The following is a 22,275-nucleotide window of genomic DNA, read 5'->3' on the forward strand; positions in this document are numbered from 1 at the left end:
TCACATTTCCCATAGACAAAACAACAATGATCTTGCATTTCTTATTTTCCCCTCTCGCCCTCTCGCCCTCTACACTACAGCCAACCAACCAACCAGTCAGAAGAGAAACAGTCTAACTGAAGACTATGGAACCATGGAGATGGCGGCAAGACCAGCATATCACCATTCTGTCCTTAATAATCAACTCGAATATGTAGGCAACATATTGTTTGATAAATTAATTTGTGAGTTAAAGGGACAGTCTTCAGTTGCAACAATTACAAAGTGGACACCCCGCCTCTGTTTTGGTTAAAAGCTGAGGGAAGGGCGTGGAGAAATGTAACCACTCTAAAATGCATAGATAGTGCAATGGATGCAAGGACTGACCACCCAAGATATCAAAATAGTTTTAAGCATGTTTTGTAGCTAAATGTGTGTAAACCAATACAATTTTATTTGGTTTGTTTGTTTACATTTGCAATATTTACAAACATTGGAGTAAAACAAGTTTATATTTTGGCTCTGATGGGGTACGACAGTTGAACTAAGCTTATGAGGCATTTATATGTTATATTCTTCAAGAATCAATGGGCAATGGGTATTCACACACCCCTTGACTTTTTAAACATTTTGTTGTGTTACAAAGTGGGTTTCAAATTCAATTTTTTGTTTAATTTTTTTGTCAACGACCTACACAAAATACTGTAGCATTTGTTTAAAAAATGTATGGAAAATAAAAGTAATTTATCTTGATTAGCTAAGTATTCAACCTCCTGAGTCAATACATGTTAGCATCACATTTGACAGCTGTGTGCAATAATAATAACATGATGCAGCCACCACCATGCTTGAAAATTTGAAGAGCGGTACTCAGTGATGTGTTGTGTTCAGGACAAAAGTAACATTTCTTTGCCACATTTTTTCACAGTATTACTTTAGTGGCTTATTGCAAACCAGATGCATGTTTTGGAATATTTTTATAATGTACAGGCTTCCTTATTTTCACTGTCCTTTAGCATTTAGGTTAGTATTGTGGAGTAACTACAATGTTGTTGATCCGTTTCTCCTATCACAGCCATTAAACTCTGTAACTGTTTTAAAGTCACCATTGGCCTCATGGCGAAATCCTTGAGCCGTTTCTTTCCTCTCCGGCAACTGAGTTAGGAATGACGCCTGAATCTTTTTAGTGACTGGGTGTATTGATACACCATCTAAAGTGTAATTCATAACTGCCCAATGTTCAAAGGGATATTCAATGTCTGCTTATTTGTTTTACCCATCTACCAATAAGTGCCCTTCTTTGCAAACCATTGGAAAACCTCCCTGGTCTTTGTGGTTGAATCTGTGCTTAACATTCACTGCTTGACTAAGGGGCCTTACAGATAATTGTATGTGTGGGGTACAGAGATGAGGTAGTCATTTAAAAGTCATGTTAAACACTATTATTGCACACAGAGCGAGTCCATGCAACTTATTGTGTGACTTGTTAAGCATAGTTTAACTCCTGAACTAATTTAGGCTTGCCATAACAAAAGGGTTGAATACTTATTGACTCAAGACATTTCAGCTTTTCCTTTTTAATTAATTTGTAAACATTTCTAAAAACATAATTCCACTTTGAGATTATGGTGTATTGTGCGTACATCAGTGACAAAAAAAATCTCAATTTAATCCATTTTAAATTCAGGCTGTAACACAACAAAATGTTGAAAAAGTCAAGGGGTGGGAATACTTTCTGAAGGAACTGTATCATTCATTTATAAATACACAAATGGATGTACAGGTGTAGGATCTCAATTTGAGCCAGTTTGCTACAGCACGAAAATACTGTAATCCTGCAGCAACAGGAAATGTGAATTATGTGGATTATAATTAACAGACATTTTTGTTGGGGTTGATAGATTTTTCTTAGGGCAAATCAAGTCTGATATTTCTAAGTGGAAATGACTAACTTTAGAAGCTGTTTTAAAACTCAAGTTTAAAGAATCCTGCTGTGCATGAATATGCTCACAACAAAATAATGATCAAATTAAGATCCTACATCTGTAGCAACTGCAGATTACCCCTTAAACATATAATGCATAATCATGCATAACAGATAATTATAGAAGGTAACAACATAATAAAGGCATTCAACTTTTCCCTAATGATTATGACAAACTCTGTGAAGTTGCCAGTGTGAAAATGTACCACAAGATGGTGCTATATCCCTAACAATCACTTGAAGAGTACCGGTAGCCTCAATCAATACCATTTACACTGAACAAAAATATAAATGCAACATGTAAAGTGTTGGTCCCATGTTTCATGAGCTGAAATTAAAAGTCTCTGAAATGTTCTATATGCACAATAAGCTTATTTCTCTCAAATGTTGTGCACAAATCTGTTTACATCCCTGTTTGTGAGCATTTCTCCTTTGCCAAGATCATCCATCCACCTAACAGGTGTGGCATATCAAGAAGCTGATTAAACAGCATGATCATTACACAGGTGCACCTTGTGCTGGGGACAATAAAAGGCCACTTTAAAATGTGCAGTTTTGTCACACAAACACAATACAACAGATGCAGATGCATCCATTGCAGTTTCCACTTTAAACAAATCAAGCAGTATTTACTTTGTGTTATACAGCTACCGAAAACTGAGAAATGGCCTTTCAGGGCTCTGAAAGTATATCATACTCAATAACAGATGGCATTTTGCAGTTGACGCTTAATGATGTAATTGGCACTGTAGTGGGTGTTTCATGCTCTTCTATGGATGGGCCTTGTTTCATTGGAGGATCAGACGGGTTGATGTCAAGAATAGTTTATTAAGACAAATGTTATATTTTGACTGGCCTATAGTAGCTCAATAAGTATGGGAAACCAGGGATGGTTGTAACACAGGATAGTTGTAACACTCAATATCTCCAATCAGGAACAAGCTAGAATCATGTGACTCACTGCACATGCTCAGTTTAGTCCTCAACCCTCATGTAGAAGCAAGAGGTAAGAAAGTACTTTTTTAACCAAATGTGTTTTTGTGATGGCATCACCTGCTTTGTAGTTAGATTCACCAAACGTATATGAGATTTATAACCAGGGTGTGTAGATATGTTTGGTGTATAGTGAACAAAAATATAAAACGCAACATGTAAAGCTTTGGTCCCATGTTTCATGAGCTGAAATAAAAATCCTAGAAGTTATCCATCTGCACAAACAGCTTATTTCTCTCAAATTTTGTGCACAAATTTGTTTACATCCCTGTTAGTAGGCATTTCTCCTTTGCCAAGATAATCCATCAACCTGACAGGTATAACATACCAAGAAGCAGCATGATCATTACACAGGTGTACCTTGTGCTGGGGACAATAAAAGGCCACTTTAAAATGTGCCGTTTTGTCACACAACACAATGACACAGATGTCTCAAGTTTTGAGGAAGTGTGCAATTGGCATGCTGACTGCAGGAATATCCACCAGAGCTGTTACTAGATAATTGAATGTTAATTTCTCTACCATAAGCCGCCGCCAACGTCATTTTAGAGAATTTGGCAGCACTTCCAACCGGCCTCACAGCTGCAGACCACGTATAACCACGCAAGTCCAAGACCTCCACATCTGGGTTCTTCACCTTCGGGATCACCTGAGGGGGTGCTGAGGAGTATTTCTGTCTGTAATAAAGCCCGTTTGTGGGGAAAACTAATTCTGATTGGCTGTGCCTGGCTCCCCAGTAGGTGGCCCTGGCTGCCAAATGGGTGGGCCTATGCCCTCCAAGGCCCACTCATGGCTGCACCTGTAACGATCGTCGTGGGCTGAAGGAAGAGTTGACCAAGGTGCAGCGTTTAAAGTGTTCATGATTTAATCCTAAAACCCAAATCGAACAAAAACAACAAACAGGAGAACAACAGCGAAACAGTTCTGTCTGGTGCAGACACAAAACAGAAAACAACTACCCACAAAACCAACATGGAAAATGGCAACCTAAATAGGCTCCCCAATCAGAGACAACGAGAAACAGCTGTCTCTGATTGGGAACCAACTCAGGCCACCATAAACCTACAAAGCCCTAGACCCTACAGAATCCCCAAGACAATACAAAAACTAAACAAACCACCCTTGTCACACCCTGACCTAACCAAAAAAAACAAGAAAACAAATATAACTAAAGTCAGGGCGTGACAGCACCCTTGCCTAGTCATGTGAAATCCATAGATTAGGGCCTAATTTATTTATTTCAATTGACTGATTTCCGTATATATGAACTCTAACTCATTCAAATATTGTACATTGTTGCATGTTGCGTTTATATTTTTGTTCAGTATATACACATTTTACACAGATTGCAGTCTGCTGTCAAGAAATAGTAGGGGAGACCAGGGATGGTTGTTACACTTTTTGCATTTTTGTCAATTTTTCTGAGATTGTTTGAGCTACTACTATTTGTCTGCTACAAATTGATATAGGTATCATCTCTCTAAGTCAAACAGACACGGTGTGACTTCAGCTGTCTCAAATACATGGAGTGGAATATTACAATTTACCCCACCTCCCGGGTCAGTTGTAATAGGGCTTCTGGTGAAACGTAATAGTTTGAAAATATAAATCATGACACTCAACGAAATATTGAACGTTTTTATTGAGAACATGAGAACAACCTTGCCATGTTTAACAATTTGTATGGCAGAAATAATTAAATAATAATATAAATAATACATTTTTATTTTGTATGACCAAACAACCAAACAGCAACATCTGTCAACTAAACAACAACATTTGAACTAAAAAAGAACATGTTTGTGGCGTGTGTGTGTGTGTGTGTGTGTGTGTGTGTGTGTGTGTGTGTGTGTGTGTGTGTGTGTGTGTGTGTGTGTGTGTGTGTGTGTGTGTGTGTGTGTGTGTGTGTGTGTGTGTGTGTGTGTGTGAGAGAGAGAGCGTTTGAGAGAGAGAGGTGTGTGTGTAGCCATTAGGTAACTTCAATTTTAGCTACATGTTAAAACTGTAGCATTGCTAACTTACACTGAACAAAAATATAAACGCAACATGCAACAATTTCTAAGATTTTACTTAGGTACAGTTTATAAAAGGGAATCAGTCAATTTCAATAAACTCATTAGGCCCTAATCTATGGATTTCACATGACTGGGAATACAGATATGGATCTGTTTGTCACAGATACCTTTAACACAAAAGGTAGGGGCATGGATCAGAAAACCAGTCAGTATCTGGTGTGACCACCATTTGCCTCATGCAGCGCAACACATCTGCATCGCATAGAGTTGATCAGGCTGTGGTTGTGTTGATTGTGGCCTGTGAAATGATGTCCCAGTCCTTTTCAATGGCTATGTGAAGTTGCTGGATATGTTTGGGAACTGGAACACTGTTGTACATGTCGATCCAGAGCATCCCAAACATGCTCAATGGTTGACATGTCTGGTGAGAATGCAGGCCATGGAAGAGCTGGGACATTTTCAGCTTCCAGGAATTGTGTACAGATCCTTGCAACATGGGGCTGTGCATTATCATGCTGAAACATGAGGTGATGGTGACGGATGAATGACACTGCAATGGGCCTCAGGATCTCGTCACGGTATCTCTGTGCATTAAAATTGACATCGATAAAAAGCAATTGTGTTCGTTGTCCGTAGCTTATGCCTGCCCATACCATAACCTCACAACCACCTTGGGGCACTCTGTTCACAACGTTGACATCACCAACACGACGCACTCTGTTCACAACATTGACATCACCCACACGACCCCATACACGCTGTCTGCCATCTACCTGGTACAGTAGAAACCAGGATTAATCTGTGAAGAGCAAACTTCTCCAGCGTGCCAGTGTCCATCAAAGGTGAGCATTTTCCCGCTCGTCGGTATCGACGCTGAACTGCAGTCAAGACCCTGGTGAGGACAGCGAGCACGCAGATGAGCTTCCCTGATACAGTTTCTGACCGTTTGTGCAGTAATTCTTCGGTTGTGCAAACCCACAGTCATCAGTTGTCATCAAACCCACAGTCATCAGCTGTCATCAAACCCACAGTCATCAGCTGTCATCAAACCCACAGTCATCAGCTGTCATCAAACCCACAGTCATCAGCTGTCATCAAACCCACAGTCATCAGCTGTCCGGGTGGCTGGTCTCAGATGATCCCGCAGGTGAAGAAGCCGGATGTGGAGGTCTTGGGCTTGTGTGGTTATACGTGGTCTGCAGCTGTGAGGCCGGTTGGATGTACTACCAAATTCTCTAAAATGACGTTGGAGGCGGCTTATGGTAGAGAAATTAACCTTCAATTCTCTAGCAACAGCTTCGGTGGACATTCCTGCCGTCAGTATGCCAATTGCATGCTCCCTCAAAACTTGAGTTATCTGTGGCATTGTGTTGTGTGGCAAAACTTTAGAGTGGCCTTTTATTGTCCCCAGCACAAGGTGCACCTGTGTAATGATCATGCTGTTTAATCAGCTTCTTGGTATGCTATACCTGTCAGGTTGATGGATTATCTTGGCAAAGGAGAAACGCATACTAACAGGGATTTAAACAAATTTGTGCACAAAATTTGAGAGAAATAAGCTTTTTGTGCAGATGGATAACTTCTAGGATTTTTTATTTCAGCTCATGAAACATGGGACCAACACTTTACATGTTGCGTTTATATTTTTGTTCACTATACACCAAACATATCTACACACACTGGTTATAACCCTTATATAAGTTTGGTGACTCTAACTACAAAGCAGGTGATGCCATCACAAAAACACATTTGGTTAAAAAAGTACTTTCTTACCTCTTGCTTCTACATGAGGGTTGAGGACTAAACTGAGCATGTGCAGTGAGTCACATGATTCTAGCTTGTTCCTGATTGGAGATATTGAGTGTTACAATTATCCTGTGTTACAACCATCCCTGGTCTCCCATACTTATTGAGCTACTATAGGCCAATCAAAATATAACATTTGTCTTAATAAACTATTCTTGACATCAACCCATCTGATCCTCCAATGAAACAAGGCCCATCCATAGAAGAGCATGAAACACCCACTACAGTGCCAATTACATCATTAAGCGTCAACCGCAAAATGCCATCTGTTATTGAGTATGATATACTTGCAGAGCCCCAAAAGGCCATTTCTCAATTTTCGGTAGCTGTATAACACAAAGTAAATACCGCTTGATTTGTTTAAAGTGGAAACTGCAATGGATAAAACTGTGCTGCCGTACAATAAGAAGCAATTGATTTAACACACTAAGTAGATTATTACATTTGGCTGTGACGGTTACTTTCACAGCCAACCAGCTCTATCAGCAGTCAGTGGAGCTCCTCTGCGTGTCAACAAGGGAAGGAGCCAAGTCAAGCCAAAGGTTACAGCTATAGAGAAACTTGCATTTGCCTTCCAACTGGTTCATTTACTGCATGCATCACTTGCATTTCATTATACACAGACAGACACTCAATTTAAACGGTAGGAGCATCCATCACATCTGATTGCAACACTCAAAGCAATTCAGATGCTTTAGAGAGTTTCAGTGAAAGGCAACATTCAGTATCAGGCATTCATTCATTCGCTCTTGGATGGTTCTCTATTGAAATGCAAAATGACTGATATACAACCAATTAAAATAAAATAAAAACACATTGAAAACACATATACTAAAAATGTAGCCTACTACTTCAAGGCTGCTAAATTTGTATTATACGTTATTCTGGATGTGAACAAACGCTGCTTGTTCGCTAGACTGTAAAACCATGATTCAGACCCCGTTCATGTACTTTTCCACAGCATATATGAACTAAATCTGTCTGAGACTGAGAGGTTTGGTTTGGATCACTCCCCAATGCTGGCCTCCTCACTTAGCCCTCTACCGTACTTACGTGTAAGCATGGCGTTATTTTCGTGCTTGTGCAGAGTGCGGATTTAATCAATGCCCTTGGTTATTTCTCTGGTTTACAGGCTGAGAGGAGAGAGGGGAGAGATGGTCATACTCTTAGCATGGGGTAGAGTAGGGATAAAGACTCCTCTGTTTTCTGTTTTATACTTACTAAATGTACCCAATGAAAACGGGTCAGAAGCAACTGCCGTTCCTGGGGAGAGCACTAAATAAGGTAGGGGCTAATTTAATCAGCAGATAATGTTATGTAATTGGAAATATAATAATGATGGGGAGTTATAAGTAAATTAACATGAGTTGTAACTAGTGATGAATGATTAATTATTATAATTCGATGATTAAAAAATAATCGTTAGTTTTCGGTTTCGATTATTTGGTTTGAATGCTGTAACAACACAGAATAAAACAATTAATAAAAGTACCATGATGGTAGTGACTGTCCATTACTGCTTATCACTTATTAACCATAATGTATTCACATTACTTTAATAACATATTTCAGTTGTTGTGTATATTTCATTTGTTTTATTTTATGATTGTATTATTTAATTCCAAGTCATCATCTCATCCCTATAGAGCTGCTGAATATTCTGTCTGACAAAATCACTAATTTGTATCTCTTCGGAGTAAATAAGGCAGACTTCTATGACTGAATACGAACTTTCGATCACTTAGATCAGTGTTTTTCAGGTAGCGATACCCTGTCAAGCATCAGCTGCTCTCTAAATCCCCTCACGATCGCGCATTCTTCTGCCGCTTACGGTAGCAGGCACAAAAGAAAGATAGACAGGACAAGTAGATGCGCAGTGGATTATGGTCATTGTAGTTAATTACTACGATTTACACTCTGAAATATGCAGGATATTGGCCTGTTGGAAACTACAACTCCCTACCACATCACACAGTTCAGGCTGGTTCTGACTTATCTCTCGAGAAACTGCAATTTGTGCATTGACCTCACAGAAAAAAACGAACGAAATGGAATTAAAATAATTGAACCAAAATGTCGGTTAATTGCTCAGCACTAGTTATAACTGCAATGTACAGAAGTGAAGTTTATAAGACTGCAATCATTGTACCGTGGAAATCTTTGCAATAATTGGGTTATGGAAATCTATTTAAAGCACAAGGTTGAATTATTTAGTGGCATAAGCGACATAGCAAATAGGCTGTATATGTCCACCAATCTTTGAAATAACAGACAAATGCAATATTTATGTCCAGTATCAATATTGTTGCAAATTGAAAAATGTTATAGAGGATGTCCAACTTATGCTAGGTTCAAATTCTACAAGGAACAACATCATAACACTATGTGAATCAGGGTCATACTTAAAGTGCCTTCAGAAAGTTTTCACATCCCTTGACTTTTTCCACATTTTGTTGAGTTACAGCCTGACTTTAACATTTATACAATTAGGATTTTTTTGTCAGTAGCCTACACACAATGCCCTATAATGTCAAAGTGGACTTATATATTTTTTTTATTTTACAAATTAATACAATATTTAAAGCTGAAATGACTTGAGTCAAAAACGAGTCAACCTCTTTGTTATGGCAAGTCTATATAAGTTCAGGAGTAAAAATGTGCGTAACAAGTCACCTAAGAAGTTGCATGGACTCACTCTGTGTACAATAATAGTGTTTAGCATGATTTTTGAATGATTACCTCATCTATGTAACCCACACATACAATTATCTGTAAGGTCCCTCAGTTGAGCAGTGAATTTGAAACACAGATTCATCCACAAAGACCAGGGAGGTTTTCCAATGCCTCGCAAAGAAGGGCACCTATTGGTGGGTAAAATAAAAAATAATAAAACAGATATTGAATATCCATTTGAGCATGGTGAAGTTATAAATTACACTTTCAATAGTGTATCAATACACTCAGTCACTAAGAAGATACAGGTGTCCTTCCTAACTTAGGAAACCACTCAGAGACTTCACCATTAAAACAGTTACAGGGTTTAATGGCTGTATAGGAGAAAACTGAGGATGGATCAACAACATTGTAATTACTCTACAATACTACCCTAATTGACAGAGTAAAAAGAAGAAAGCTTGTACAGAATAAAATATTCCAAAGTATGCACCCTGTTTGCAACAACACACTAAAGTAATACTGCAAAAAAAATTGTCCTGAATACAAAGTGTTATGTTTAGAGCAAATCCAATACAACACGTTACTGTGTACCACTCTCCATATCTTCAAGCATAGTGGTGGCTAATAAGTTACAAAAAACGCAAATAAACTAACAAATGTGCAACCAGAGGGGGAAAAAACTCTGGACCACCTTTACTCCACACAGACGCATACAAAGCTCTCCCTCACCCTCCATTTGGCAAATCTGACCATAATTCTATCCTCCTGATTCCTGCTTACAAGCAAAAATTAAAGCAGGAAGCACCAGTGACTAGATCAATAAAAAAGTGGTCAGATGAAGCAGATGCTAAGCTACAGGACTGTTTTGCTAGCACAGACTGGAATATGTTCCGGGATTCCTCCTATGGCATTGAGGAGTACACCCCCTCAGTCTTTGGCTTCATCAATAAGGGCATTGGTGATGTCGTCCCCACAGAACCTGTACGTACATACCCCAACCAGAAGCCATGGATTACAGGCAACATCCGCACTGAGCTAAAGGCTAGAGCTGCCGCTTTTAAGGAGCGTGACTCTAACCCTGAAGCTTGTAAGAAATCCTGCTATGCCCTCTGACCAACCATCAAACAGGCAAAGCGTCAATACAGGACTAAGATCGAATCGTACTACACCGGCTCTGACGCTCGCCGGATGTGGCAGGGCTTGCAAACCATTACAGACTACAAAGGGAAACACAGCCCAGAGCTGGCCAGTGACACGAGCCTACAAGACAAGCTAAACTACTTCTATGCTCGCTTCGATGCAAATAACACTGAAACATGCGTGAGAGCACCAGCTGTTCCGGAAGACTGTGTGATCACGCTCTCCGCAGATAATGTGAGTAAGACCTTTAAACAGGTCAACATTCACAAGGCCGCAGGGCCAGACAGATTACCAGGACATGTACTGCGAGCATGCGCTGACCAACTGGCAAGTGTCTTCACTGACATTTTCAACCACTCCTTGTCCGAGTCTGTAATACCAACATGTTTTAAGCAGACCACCACAGTGCCTGTGCCCAAGAACACTAAGGTAACCTGCCTAAATGACTACCAACCCATAGCACTCTCGTCTGTAGCCATGAAGTGCTTTAAAATGCTGGTCATGGCTCACATCAACACCATTATCCTAGAAACCCTAGACCCACACTAATTTGCATACCGCCCCAACAGATCCACAGATGGTGCAATCTCTATCGCACTCCACACTGCCTTTTCCCACCTGGAAAAAAAGGAACACCCATGTGAGAATGCTATTCATTGACTACAGCTCAGCGTTCAACACCATAGTGCCCTCAAAGCTCATCAATAAGCTAAGAACCCAGGGACTAAACATCTCCTTCTACAACTGGATCCTGGACTTCCTGATGGGCCGCCCCCAGGTGGTAAGAGTAGGTAACAACCCATCCGCCACGTTGATCCCCAACACAGGGGCCCCTCAGGGGTGCGTGCGCAGTCTTCGTCTGTACTCCCTTTTCACTCATGACTGCACGACCAGGCACGACTCCAGCACCATCATTAAGTTTGCCGATGACAGAACAGTGGTAGGCCTAATCACCGACAACGACGAGACAGCCTATAGGGAGGAGGTCAGAGACGTGGCCGTGTGGTGCCAGGACAACAACCTCTCCCTCAACGTGATCAAGACAAAGGAGATGATTGTGGACTACAGGAAAAAGAGGACTGAGCACGCCCCCCATTCTCATCGACGGGGCTACAGTGGAGCAGGTTGAGAGCTTCAAGTTCCTTGGTGTCCACATCATCAACAAACTAACATGGTCCAAGCACACAGTCGTGAAGAGGCCACGACAAAACCTATTCAGAGGTAGGCCCTAAAAATTGTCAAAGACTCCAGCCATCCTAGTCCTAGACTGTTCTCCCTGCTACTGCACGGCAAGTGGTACCGGAGCGCCAAGTCTAGGTCCAAGAGGCTTCTAAACAGCTTCTATCCCCAAGCCATAAGACTCCTGAACATCTAATCAAATGGCTTCCCACACTACTTGCATTGCACCCCGTCTATTTATAGTCACTTTAATAACTCTACCTACATGTACAGTTGAAGCGGAAGTTTGCATACACCTTAGCCAAATACATTAAACTCAGTTTTTCACAATTCCTGACATTTAATCCTAGTAAAGATTCCCTGTCTTAGATCAGTTAGGATCACCACTTTATTTTAAGAATGTGAAATGGCAGAATAATAGTAGAGAGAATTATTTATTTCAGCTTTTATTTCTTTGATCACATTCCCAGTGGGTCAGAAGTTTACATACACTCAATTAGTATTTGGTAGCATTGCCTTTAAATTGTTTAACTTGGGTCAAACATTTTGGGTAGCCTTCCACAAGCTTCCCACAATAAGTTGGGTGAATTTTGGCTCATTCCTCCTGACAGCGCTGGTGTAACCGAGTCAGGTTTGCAGGCATCCTTGCTTGAGGGCTTTGGGATGGCCACTCAAGGCTTTGGGATGGCCACTCCAATACCTTTACTTTGTTGTCCTTAAGCCATTTTGTCACAACTTTGGAAGTATGCTTGGGGTCATTGTCCATTTGGAAGACCCATTTGCGACCAAGCTGTAACTTCCTGACTGATGTCTTGAGATGTTGCTTCAATACATCCACATAATTTTCCTCCCTCATGGTGCCATCTATTTTGTGAAGTGCACCAGTCCCTCCTGCAGCAAAGCACCCCCACAACATGATCCTGCCACCCCCATGCTTCACGGTTGGGATGGTGTTCTTCGGCTTGCAAGCCTCCCCCTTTTTCCTCCAAACATAACTATGGTCATTATGGCCAAACAGTTCTATTTTTGTTTAATCAGACCAGAGGACATTTCTCCAAAAAGTATGACCTTTGTCCCCATGTGCAGTTGCAAACCGTAGTCTGGCTTTTTTATGGCGGTTTTGGAGCAGTGGCTTCTTTCTTGCTGAGCGGCCTTTCAGATTATGTCGATATAGGACTCGTTTTTACTGTGGATATAGATACTTTTGTACCGGTTTCCTCCAGCATCTTCACAAGGTCCTTTGCTGTTGTTCTGGAATTGATTTGCACTTTTCGGACCAAAGTATGTTCATCTCTAGGAGACAGAACGCGTCTCCTTCCTGAGCGGTATGACGGCTGCGCGGTCCCATGGTGTTTATACTTGCGTACTATTGTTTGTACAGATGAACGTGGTACCTTCATGCATTTGGAAATTGCTCCCAAGGATGAACCAGACTTGTGGAGGTCTACATTTTTTTTATGAGGTCTTGGCTGATTTCTTTTGATTTTCCCATGATGTCAAGCAAAGAGGCACTGAGTTTGAAGGTAGGCCTTGAAATACATCCACAGGTACACCTCCAATTGACTCAAATGATGTCAATTAGCCTATCAGAAGCTTCTAAAGCCATGACATAATTTTCTGGAATTTTCCAAGCTGTTTAAAGGCACAGTCAACTTAGTGTATTTAAACCTCTGACCCACTGGAATTGTTATACAGTGAATTATAAGTGAAATGATCTGTCTGTAAACAATTGTTGGAAAAATTACTTGTGTCATGCACAAAGTAGATGTCCTAACCGACTTGCCAAAACTATAGTTTGTTAACAAGAAATTTGTGGAGTGAAAAAGTTTTAATGACTCCAACCTAAGTGTATGTAAACTTCCGACTTCAACTGTACGTATTACCTCAACTAACCAGTGCCCCCGCACATTGACTCTGTACCGGTACCCCCCCCCCCCCCCCCCCTTGTATATAGTCTCACTATTGTTATTTTACTGCTGCTCTTTAATTACTTTTATTTCTCATTCTTATCTGTATTATTTTTTAACTGCATTGTCGGTTATGGTCTCATAAGTAAGCATTTCACTGTAAGGTCTACACCTATTGTATTCGGCACAACATTTTATTTCATTTGATTCGATCATGTTATGGGTTTGCTTGTAATAGTTAAGAACTGGGGGGGGTTCAGGAAGCTGAATTCACCTTTCAGCAGGAGAATAACCTAAAACACAAGGCCAAATCTATAGTGGAGTTGCTTACAAAGAAGACAGGGTCTCAACTTACTGAATTGTACAATTGGTGAATTTTCTAAATTTGGTTGTGCGTCAGCAGTTTTCCTCTTCTTATATGTCACTGACTGACGGTCACTCAATTAGTCCATATCAGTTAACATTTTGAAGATTGGTTAATTAGTCAAATTAGTCTAGCCAGCTATATGAACTTTTAGTAATCATGGCTGAATTACGTGCCCAGGGACCCTGACCTCCAGGGGGCCCCCATTGATTTTATTATTCATGCTCACTCAGATATCTTATCTCTTAAATGTAACTAAATGTAATCTAAAATGTAATCTACGTAATCACCAAAACAAATTATTTATCATGAGAGGGCCATAAGTAATGCTGCCTACTCCAAGAAAGGTTGAAATCTCACCTTTCTGATAAAAAATAGTTACAAATTGCTGAGGTGTAGTCACTTTTGAGGACACAAGCTCAAGTACACAAGTAAAAATATGATTCTTATTTTGTATGTATTTCCTATTCAACAAAACTGTATGAATAACGCTTGAAATATAGTATAATGAAATTATAAAAATAATAACTTTTAGATTTCACCTTCCTTATAACTGTAAAAATACATATTTGTATATCTAGTATTAGATAAAATATGCAGGTCTCTCTTGATCAAAACGTCTGCCCCCACCGCTGTGAACGTCACACAAGAGAGCTCTAGCTTGGCTTCCTGAACTCGCCTTTCATCTTACTATTGTAGGTCTAGGACAAACAAAAAGTGTTTATTGTTTAAAAACGATTAATCTTTTTAGATTATTGTGATAAAGTTGGTTATAAATCGATCTCTGAATGTGCTCGAGCAACGAAAGCACTCTATCCTGTTGGGCTACGACGTCAGGATTTTAAGGCATGTGCTTTGTCAGCGGCTGTGATGTACGGTTTAGACAGGAGTTGATGGACAGTCGGAAGAGCAAATGAAATGGTAGGAGGGACGTCCCAGCTTCAAGTGGTGTCAGATTTCACATTTTAAACAAAGATTATGGATATACTGACAAGACACATGTCTCGCTGTCCACAAAGCGGTATGGTGTGCTGTCTAGATCTCGCCTATTCTTTCTTTGGATTGGTGGATACATCTAATTATTGTAATATCTTTTGTAAATTCGATGAGGGTTGTTGACGTTAACTGCCTGTATTCAATGGAGACAGACGTTACACTACTGGCCTCATGCAATAAATATGCGTAGCCATCTCGAGACAACACCCATATAAAGTGTTTTTTCTCAAAATTGCCGGGATGTCACGTGCCCTACTTATATCAATACACTCGTAACAATTTAACCATTAGGAAACTATTATTGAATGAAATAAACCTACCATAGCAAATAAGCCATACATTTTTGGGGTTTACCAAATTCAACACTCTCATTGACTTCCATACAAAAACTCTTTGCTTGGTGGGCGAAACAACGAAAAAACGCCACCTACTGAAAGGAGACATCTTTCCGCCGAGTTGGGCATCTCTATTCCTCTTCCTCTCTGTCCTAAATCACACAGGCGGAAGAGATACACTGATGAGTCGTTATGAACCCGCGTTACCTCTCGATGCAAGCCATTTCGATCTACGGTGTCCACAGGTCGATTGTATAAGCGAAAATGTCGGTCGGAACCGGTACCAGAACCACGCAGGTCCTCTATACGTGTGACTTTACATCTTTAACATGGCATAAGTCATGGCAAAATGTATCCAATTGCAGGAAATTAGCATTTAAACTGCACCGCCCATAACGAAATGTGTAGAATTGCAGGACATTGCAATATAAAGTTCTGTAAAGCAAACATATTTGTTTGCGTTTTGTTAATAAATAAATAAATATTCTAACATCCCTCTGTACATATTGAAGTTTTTCATCTCGGTGCTGAGTTAATGTGAGTTAATGTGTAGTGGCAAATTGTAGAACTAATAGGCTACGTGTTTTGTTGATCAACTGAGGTAAATGAAGCTACAGCAACCAATGTGATAATAGCTGGGTACATTTTTGTCTGTATTTGCTCTCCTCCAAATAGCATTTTAGATTTGTTTTATTTGATAGAAATGCAATATAAACGTTCAAAAAATGTCCCTCCACCCCCTCTGGACCTTACTAAAACTCAGACCCTGCTTATGGCCCTAACGGGAATATATATTTTTGTGGGTTGGATTTGTGTATTTATATATTAATGACTGGGGTGACTTTAGAGACATTCTAACCAATTATATACATTATGTCGTCCTATTTACAGCTTGATCAAAATGAAGGCACTACTCATTGCTGCTATTCTCTTGGTTGGACTGTTGGCAATGGGCAGCGAGGCCATTCCATCAAACCGCTGGTCCTGCTACAAGAAAGTCTTGAAGGACAGGGACTGTCGCAATGTTGGCATCTCCAACGGAGTTGCGACCATGCGACCCATCGATTCCCTGCAGAACCATTTCTGGGAGGGGAACAAATGCGACATGGTGTGCTACTGTAACTTCAGTGAGCTCCTCTGCTGCCCAAGGTACAGCAATATCATTCTCCGCCAGTAGGCGGCGCCCATGTTCAGCACACATATACAGTCTCTGTTAATACAGTTCTGGAACAGTGGATGGCTCTGTGGTGCTGTTATGTGCACTGGAGGCCGAATGGAGGCCGGCGGGCAATTATAGTTGGGAACGAATTGGATCCAGTCACAGGCTGCCCAGTGAACACTGCCTACATTGTGATTATCATAAGCCACCTATTAATACAGTCAGGCACGTGTGCCTGCTGCCTTGCAGTGAGCTGTGATGTGGAGTTGACTTTTGTTTCACTGGTCAGTTAAAAGGTCATTCGTGCTGTTTTTACGTCGTGGCCTTTGCTCATGTAATGCAAATACGCTATGGCTAGGCCTATGCATTTTGGCTGTTTTTAGTCAGCGGTTGACTACAGAGAAGTGTTTTTCCTTTAAAGAGGCACTATATGCCTGGAAATCAAACAGATACACGGAGCTTATCAGTTTGCAATCACAGTTTATCAGTTTATCAATTGAAAATAATGCCATTCTTGACTAGATGCTTCCTTCATTAACTAGGCCATTCTCTCCTGAACCACATGGTCCATCCACTAGAAAGTCATGGACAGTTTACCATAGTCTTGGATTCCAGGCTAATAGGGCAAAATACTAAACACATGTTTTTATTTTTTATGTTGTTCCAGGGATGTCTTCTTTGGACCCAAAATCTCCTTTATAATTCCATGCAAAACCATCTGAGCCATCAGTCGATTGAATGGACAGTGAACACGGACGGTGCAATCTTCTGAATTGAAACAAGAGTAAAGAGTAAATGGGGCCAGGGGGGATGGGCCCATCCAATCCGGACTACAGAATTACATGCATTTCATTCTTCACTTGGAGACAGCTACAACAACGACAGGTTCAGAAGGCTGGAGCTAAAACAAAAGCACAAGCTTTGAAGCTGAAAAAAAGAGGCCCATCTTTCACAATACTTGGGCCTACAAATAAAATGCATTATTTTCAGTCTCAAATACAGCACCCAGTATATTTATTATCTGTGAAGACAATTCAATAAATGCAACCCGTGTCCCTCCTTTGCCAAGTCTACAGTTCAACACTTGTATATCTGATTTGTCAGACCCTTCATTTGGCCTTCACAATGATGTGACACACCCATTATTTACACCCAAACGTAAACGGGTCTCACTATTTGGCAATAATACAGTAATACCACGAGTGTGCCTTTATATTGAGTTGTTGCACATGCCAAAATATTATTCAATAGTTAATAGTATGCCATTCTTGAGAGACATTCCATTTTATATTCAAGGTTATTCAATTCCGTAAATGTCAGCAGGATCATAAAATGGGATGTTGTGATGAGCCTATGAAGCATGATTTTGCATGGCTGAAACAAGTAGGCTGTACAACTGTATTGTAAATGTCTTTGCAAAAGGATTATATTATTGTGTGTGTTACTAGGCCTAACTAACTGTAAGTCGCTCTGGATCAAAGCGTCTGCTAAATGACTAAAATGTAAATAACATAGCACTACAGATCACCTAGACTGGTGGAGCTGTTTTAACAAGTTGTTCTACTGCTCCACGACATCTCCCTGTACTTATCCAATGGTTTTCTATCAATTACAACACTGTATGTGAGAATATTAATAAACAGATCGGTTTGAGTGTTATTTTGCCTGCAAGCCTTACTTGTTGTATTATGAAACCACCTTTGTAGCTCATGTTTCCTTTGTGAGCTTGTTATGTTTCAGTTTGTTGTTGATAAACTTGCTTTTGTCAGTCAGTTACAAAACATCACTGATTAATATTGTTGTGATTAGAAGAGATTGTTCTACTGCTCTATGTAAACAAACTGAATTAAGGTTCTTGAGTGGGTAAGATTTATTCACGGATTCACTGTTATTCTCAGTCACTGATAATAGATTCCAGTAACTGTAGAATAGGCCCACAGAGAAGGATGTCAAATCGCACAAATGCATCTCACCATTATATATATATATATATATATATATATATATATATATTATTTTTTTTTTAATATATATATTTTTACCTTTATTTAACTGGGCAAGTCAATTAAGAACAAATTCTTATTTACAGTGACGGTCTACACTGGCCAAACCCAGATGACGCTGGTCCTATTGTGCGCCGCCCTATGGAACTCCCAATTAGAACCAGGGTGTCTGTAGTGATGCCTCAAGCACTGAGATGCAGTGCCTTAGACCGCTGCGCCACTCGGGAGCCCAAAGTACTTCACTACTTCAGTCCTCAGTTCAAAGTCAACACACATAAACCACCCATAAACTGCTATCCTGTTTTTCCCCTATGTCTAAAATCATATACAAGTTGAGACAAATCAATCCACTGTTTGCAATGTAACTCGTGCAAAAAACTCAGTACTGAGGATGGTAATTGGAGAGGCATCGAGCCTGCACCCTCCTGCCACCTTTAATACCTATGTTTGACACCCTGTGGATAAAGTCATCTGCTTCCCACAATGAGGATCCAGTATGAATAGGATCTCGGGTCCAGTGAGTATGTGAAAGGGTGTTTTGTCAGTTGGGCCCATTGGTAAACAACTGGGGGGCTTACAGTTTTATGCTAATGCTGATTGTCTTGTCAGCTCCTTTTGCTTGTGAGGCTATGTGCTTTTACTATGGGGCTGGGTGAGAACGGCTGTGTTGGTGAGGCTAGAAAGGAAACTTGAGCATCTACTTTGCATCTTTTGTCTTGTGGCCTTATCTTTCATTTGATATCTAACCATTTGGTATGCTATTTGTCCACATTTACTATAGGTTAGCCACAAATTCACCTCTGCCAATTTTTTTGCAGTGCTTAATTGTGACTTTCCAATTTGCCCAGCTTCTGGTGTAGGCCTCTGTGGTGGCAGGTAGCCTATCGGTTAAGAGTGTTGGGCCAGTAACCGAAAGGTCACTGGTTTGTATCCCTGTGCCGACTAGATAAAAAATCTGTCTGTGCCCTTGAGCAAGGCACTTAACCCTAATTGCTCCAAGGTTGCCATCAATAATGGCTTATCCTTGGCTGTGACCCCACAATCCAAGGGTGACTCGGGGGGGAGTGGGATATGCAAAAAGCTCATTTACAATGTACAGGTGTATAATACACACTTGTACATGTGTGAAATAGGACAAATGTAAGGACCAACCTAATTATAATTAATATTAGTCACTTGTTGGCAAGCGTAAACAAGGGCCTACTATGTCATAACATAAGCATACTACTATTTTGGTGCTATGGAATGAGAATAAAAAAACTTTACTGTACTGGGAGATCCTTGGACCTTCGAGGAATCTTTCTCTCCAAGTGCAGCTGCTATGGCGGCATTCAACATAGTGGCAACATGGACGCTCAGCCTCATTGACACTTGAGCAGCTGAGGCCTGCAGGTGAAAAGACACTCACAATCAATCTTGACAACTCTGTTTACTTTTTCTCCTCCTGACACACTTAAACCAGTTTGAGCTGAACTGCTCCAGTTCCGCTGAGGACCTGGCTGTGAGAATGCAAAACAGAACAGGAAGAATGAAGCAGGGTTGTGACTTGATGGAGTACAGCTACGACCGGAAGTTACTTTTCAAAAGCATAACCGGTTAGGAGAGCATGATAGCTAACTCGAACCTTTTTTATAACCTTTCCTAAATCCCCTAACCTGCTACCTTAATTCTCCTGACCTGCTGCATAAATTCTCCTAACCTGCTACGAAAAAAGTCATTTCAGGTTGTAACTGTATAGGCTACCACCTAGTTTCTACCATGAAGCAGCCTGACTGACAGAACAACAGTGAAGACGGCTGAAAATTGCTAATGCTAGCAACAAAGTAGGCCCTTTTCATTTTTCAAGAGAAGTGCCATAGGTTTGTTTTAGGCTTACACTCTTACAAAAAGAGTTCCAAAAGGGTTCTTCGGCTGTCCCCATAGGAGAACCCTTTCTGGTTCCAGGTAAAACGCCTTTTGGTTCCAGGTAGAACTATTTTGGGTTCTATGTAGAACCCTCTGTGTAAAGGGTTCTACATGGAACTCAAAAGGGATCTAACTGGAACCAAAAATGGTTCTTCAAAGGGTTCTCCTATGGGGACAGCCGAAGAACCTGTTCAGGTTCTAGGTAGCACCTTTTTTCTAAGAGTGTAGAGCAAGGATACGTTTTTAATAAATGATTTAAACATTGGACTACTACTTTAACGTAGTAAATCTACAAAGCTGACCCCAACAATAGACCACCAAGCTCGAGCTCGCCACACACCTGGACTAATTAGTTATAAAATGGGTACATTTATTGCTGATGCATCAAAATAGCTCAGGTATGTTGCCTAGTAGGTCTATCTGAAATTGCAGCTAAGGACATTGCGGACAGTAGCTAGCAAACACACATTGATGCTGCGATAATGTACATTTGTGAGAATAAACATACTTGTCTGTAGCATTGATTGCTGCACTGACTGATTAGGGGAAAATTGTCATGCTGGCTGCAACCTGGTCTCAGAGCATTACGTATTATTCTGTACCCTCTATTTGGTATGATATGTTTACTTTCGTATGATATGTATTAATTTGTGGATGTCCATCACCCATTTTGTATGATATGTTACGCGTTACAATTCATATTATATTTAACAAATGCAAATATACAATATGTTACAAATTTGTGAAATTAATATGCGAAACATACAATATGTTATGAATTAGCAAAGCATATGATATGCTATGAATTCTAGCTAGGTGGCAAGGTGGCTAATGTTAGCTAGTTGGCTGACATTAGCTAGGCTAGGGGTTAGGGTTACGTTTAGGAGTTAGGTTAAAGGGTTAAAGTTAGGGTTAGCTAAAAGGGTTAAGGTTAGGTTTAGGGGAAGGGTTAGCTAACATGCTAAGTAGTTGCAAAGTAGCTAAAAAGTAGTACGTAGTTGAAAAGTTGCTAATTAGCTAAAATGCTGAAGTTATCCATGATGAGATTCAAACTCACAACCTTTGGGTTGCTAGACTGTCACATTATACCCTAACCTTTTTGCCTTAGGCAAAAATGTGTCTTATGTAAGTGTAACAGTATAACTTTAGTCCGTCCCCTCGCCCCGACCCGGGCACGAACCAGGGACCCTCTGCACATATCAACAACAGTCACCCACGAAGCATCGTTACCCATCGCTCCACAAAAGCCACGGCGCTTGCAGAGCAAGGGGAACCACTACTTCAAGGTCTCAGGGCAAGTGACATCACCGATTGAAAGGCTATTAGCGCGCTCCACCGCTAACTAGCTAGCCATTTCACATCCGTTACACTCACCCCCCTTTCGACCTCCTCCTTTTCCGCAGCAACCAGTGATCTGGGTCAACAGCATCAATGTAACAGTATAACTTTAGTCCCTCCCCTCGGGCGCGAACCAGGGACCCTCTGCACACATCAACAACAGTCACCCACGAAGCATCGTTACCCATCGCTCCACAAAAGCCGCGGCCCTTGCAGAGCAAGGAGCAACACTACTTCTAGGTTTCAGAGCAAGTGACTTCACCGATTGAAAGGCTATTAGCGCGCACCACCGCTAACTAGCTAGCCGTTACATAAGCATATCAAAAGTAACATATCATACCAATTTGAGTGACCCGGATTTACATATACTATATTACGTCTAGTCTATGAGACCAGGCTGCAACAATAGGCTAGGCTATAGGCTTAACTAGGCTATATAAAGCTACTACTAGGCCAATATTGCAATGATATCCTGATTTAAGACTGTTTGAAAACA

The 22,275-nt window shown here is 40.6% G+C and overlaps 1 protein-coding gene across 3 annotated transcripts in view; it reads left to right on the forward strand.

Annotated features, from left to right (window-relative positions):
* The window catches only part of LOC139579118 (scrapie-responsive protein 1-like), a 31,621-nt gene extending 13,429 nt beyond the window's left edge, over window positions 1–18,192 (forward strand). Inside the window, exons 1-3 of one of the 3 annotated variants that reach the window (XM_071407406.1) lie at window positions 7,808–8,061; window positions 16,266–16,523; window positions 17,201–18,192. In XM_071407406.1, coding sequence (XP_071263507.1) covers window positions 16,276–16,523; window positions 17,201–17,255 — 303 coding nt within the window. In that variant the 5' untranslated portion in view covers window positions 7,808–8,061; window positions 16,266–16,275 and the 3' untranslated portion in view covers window positions 17,256–18,192. Of the gene's footprint in view, window positions 1–7,807; window positions 8,062–15,534; window positions 15,672–16,265; window positions 16,524–17,200 lie in introns of those variants that run through there. The other 2 variants (XM_071407407.1, XM_071407408.1) reach the window with 2 other exon arrangements.
* Window positions 18,193–22,275: the final 4,083 nt, after the last annotated feature.

Source organism: Salvelinus alpinus, chromosome 6, assembly GCF_045679555.1.
Source record: "Salvelinus alpinus chromosome 6, SLU_Salpinus.1, whole genome shotgun sequence".
NCBI lineage: Eukaryota > Metazoa > Chordata > Actinopteri > Salmoniformes > Salmonidae > Salvelinus > Salvelinus alpinus.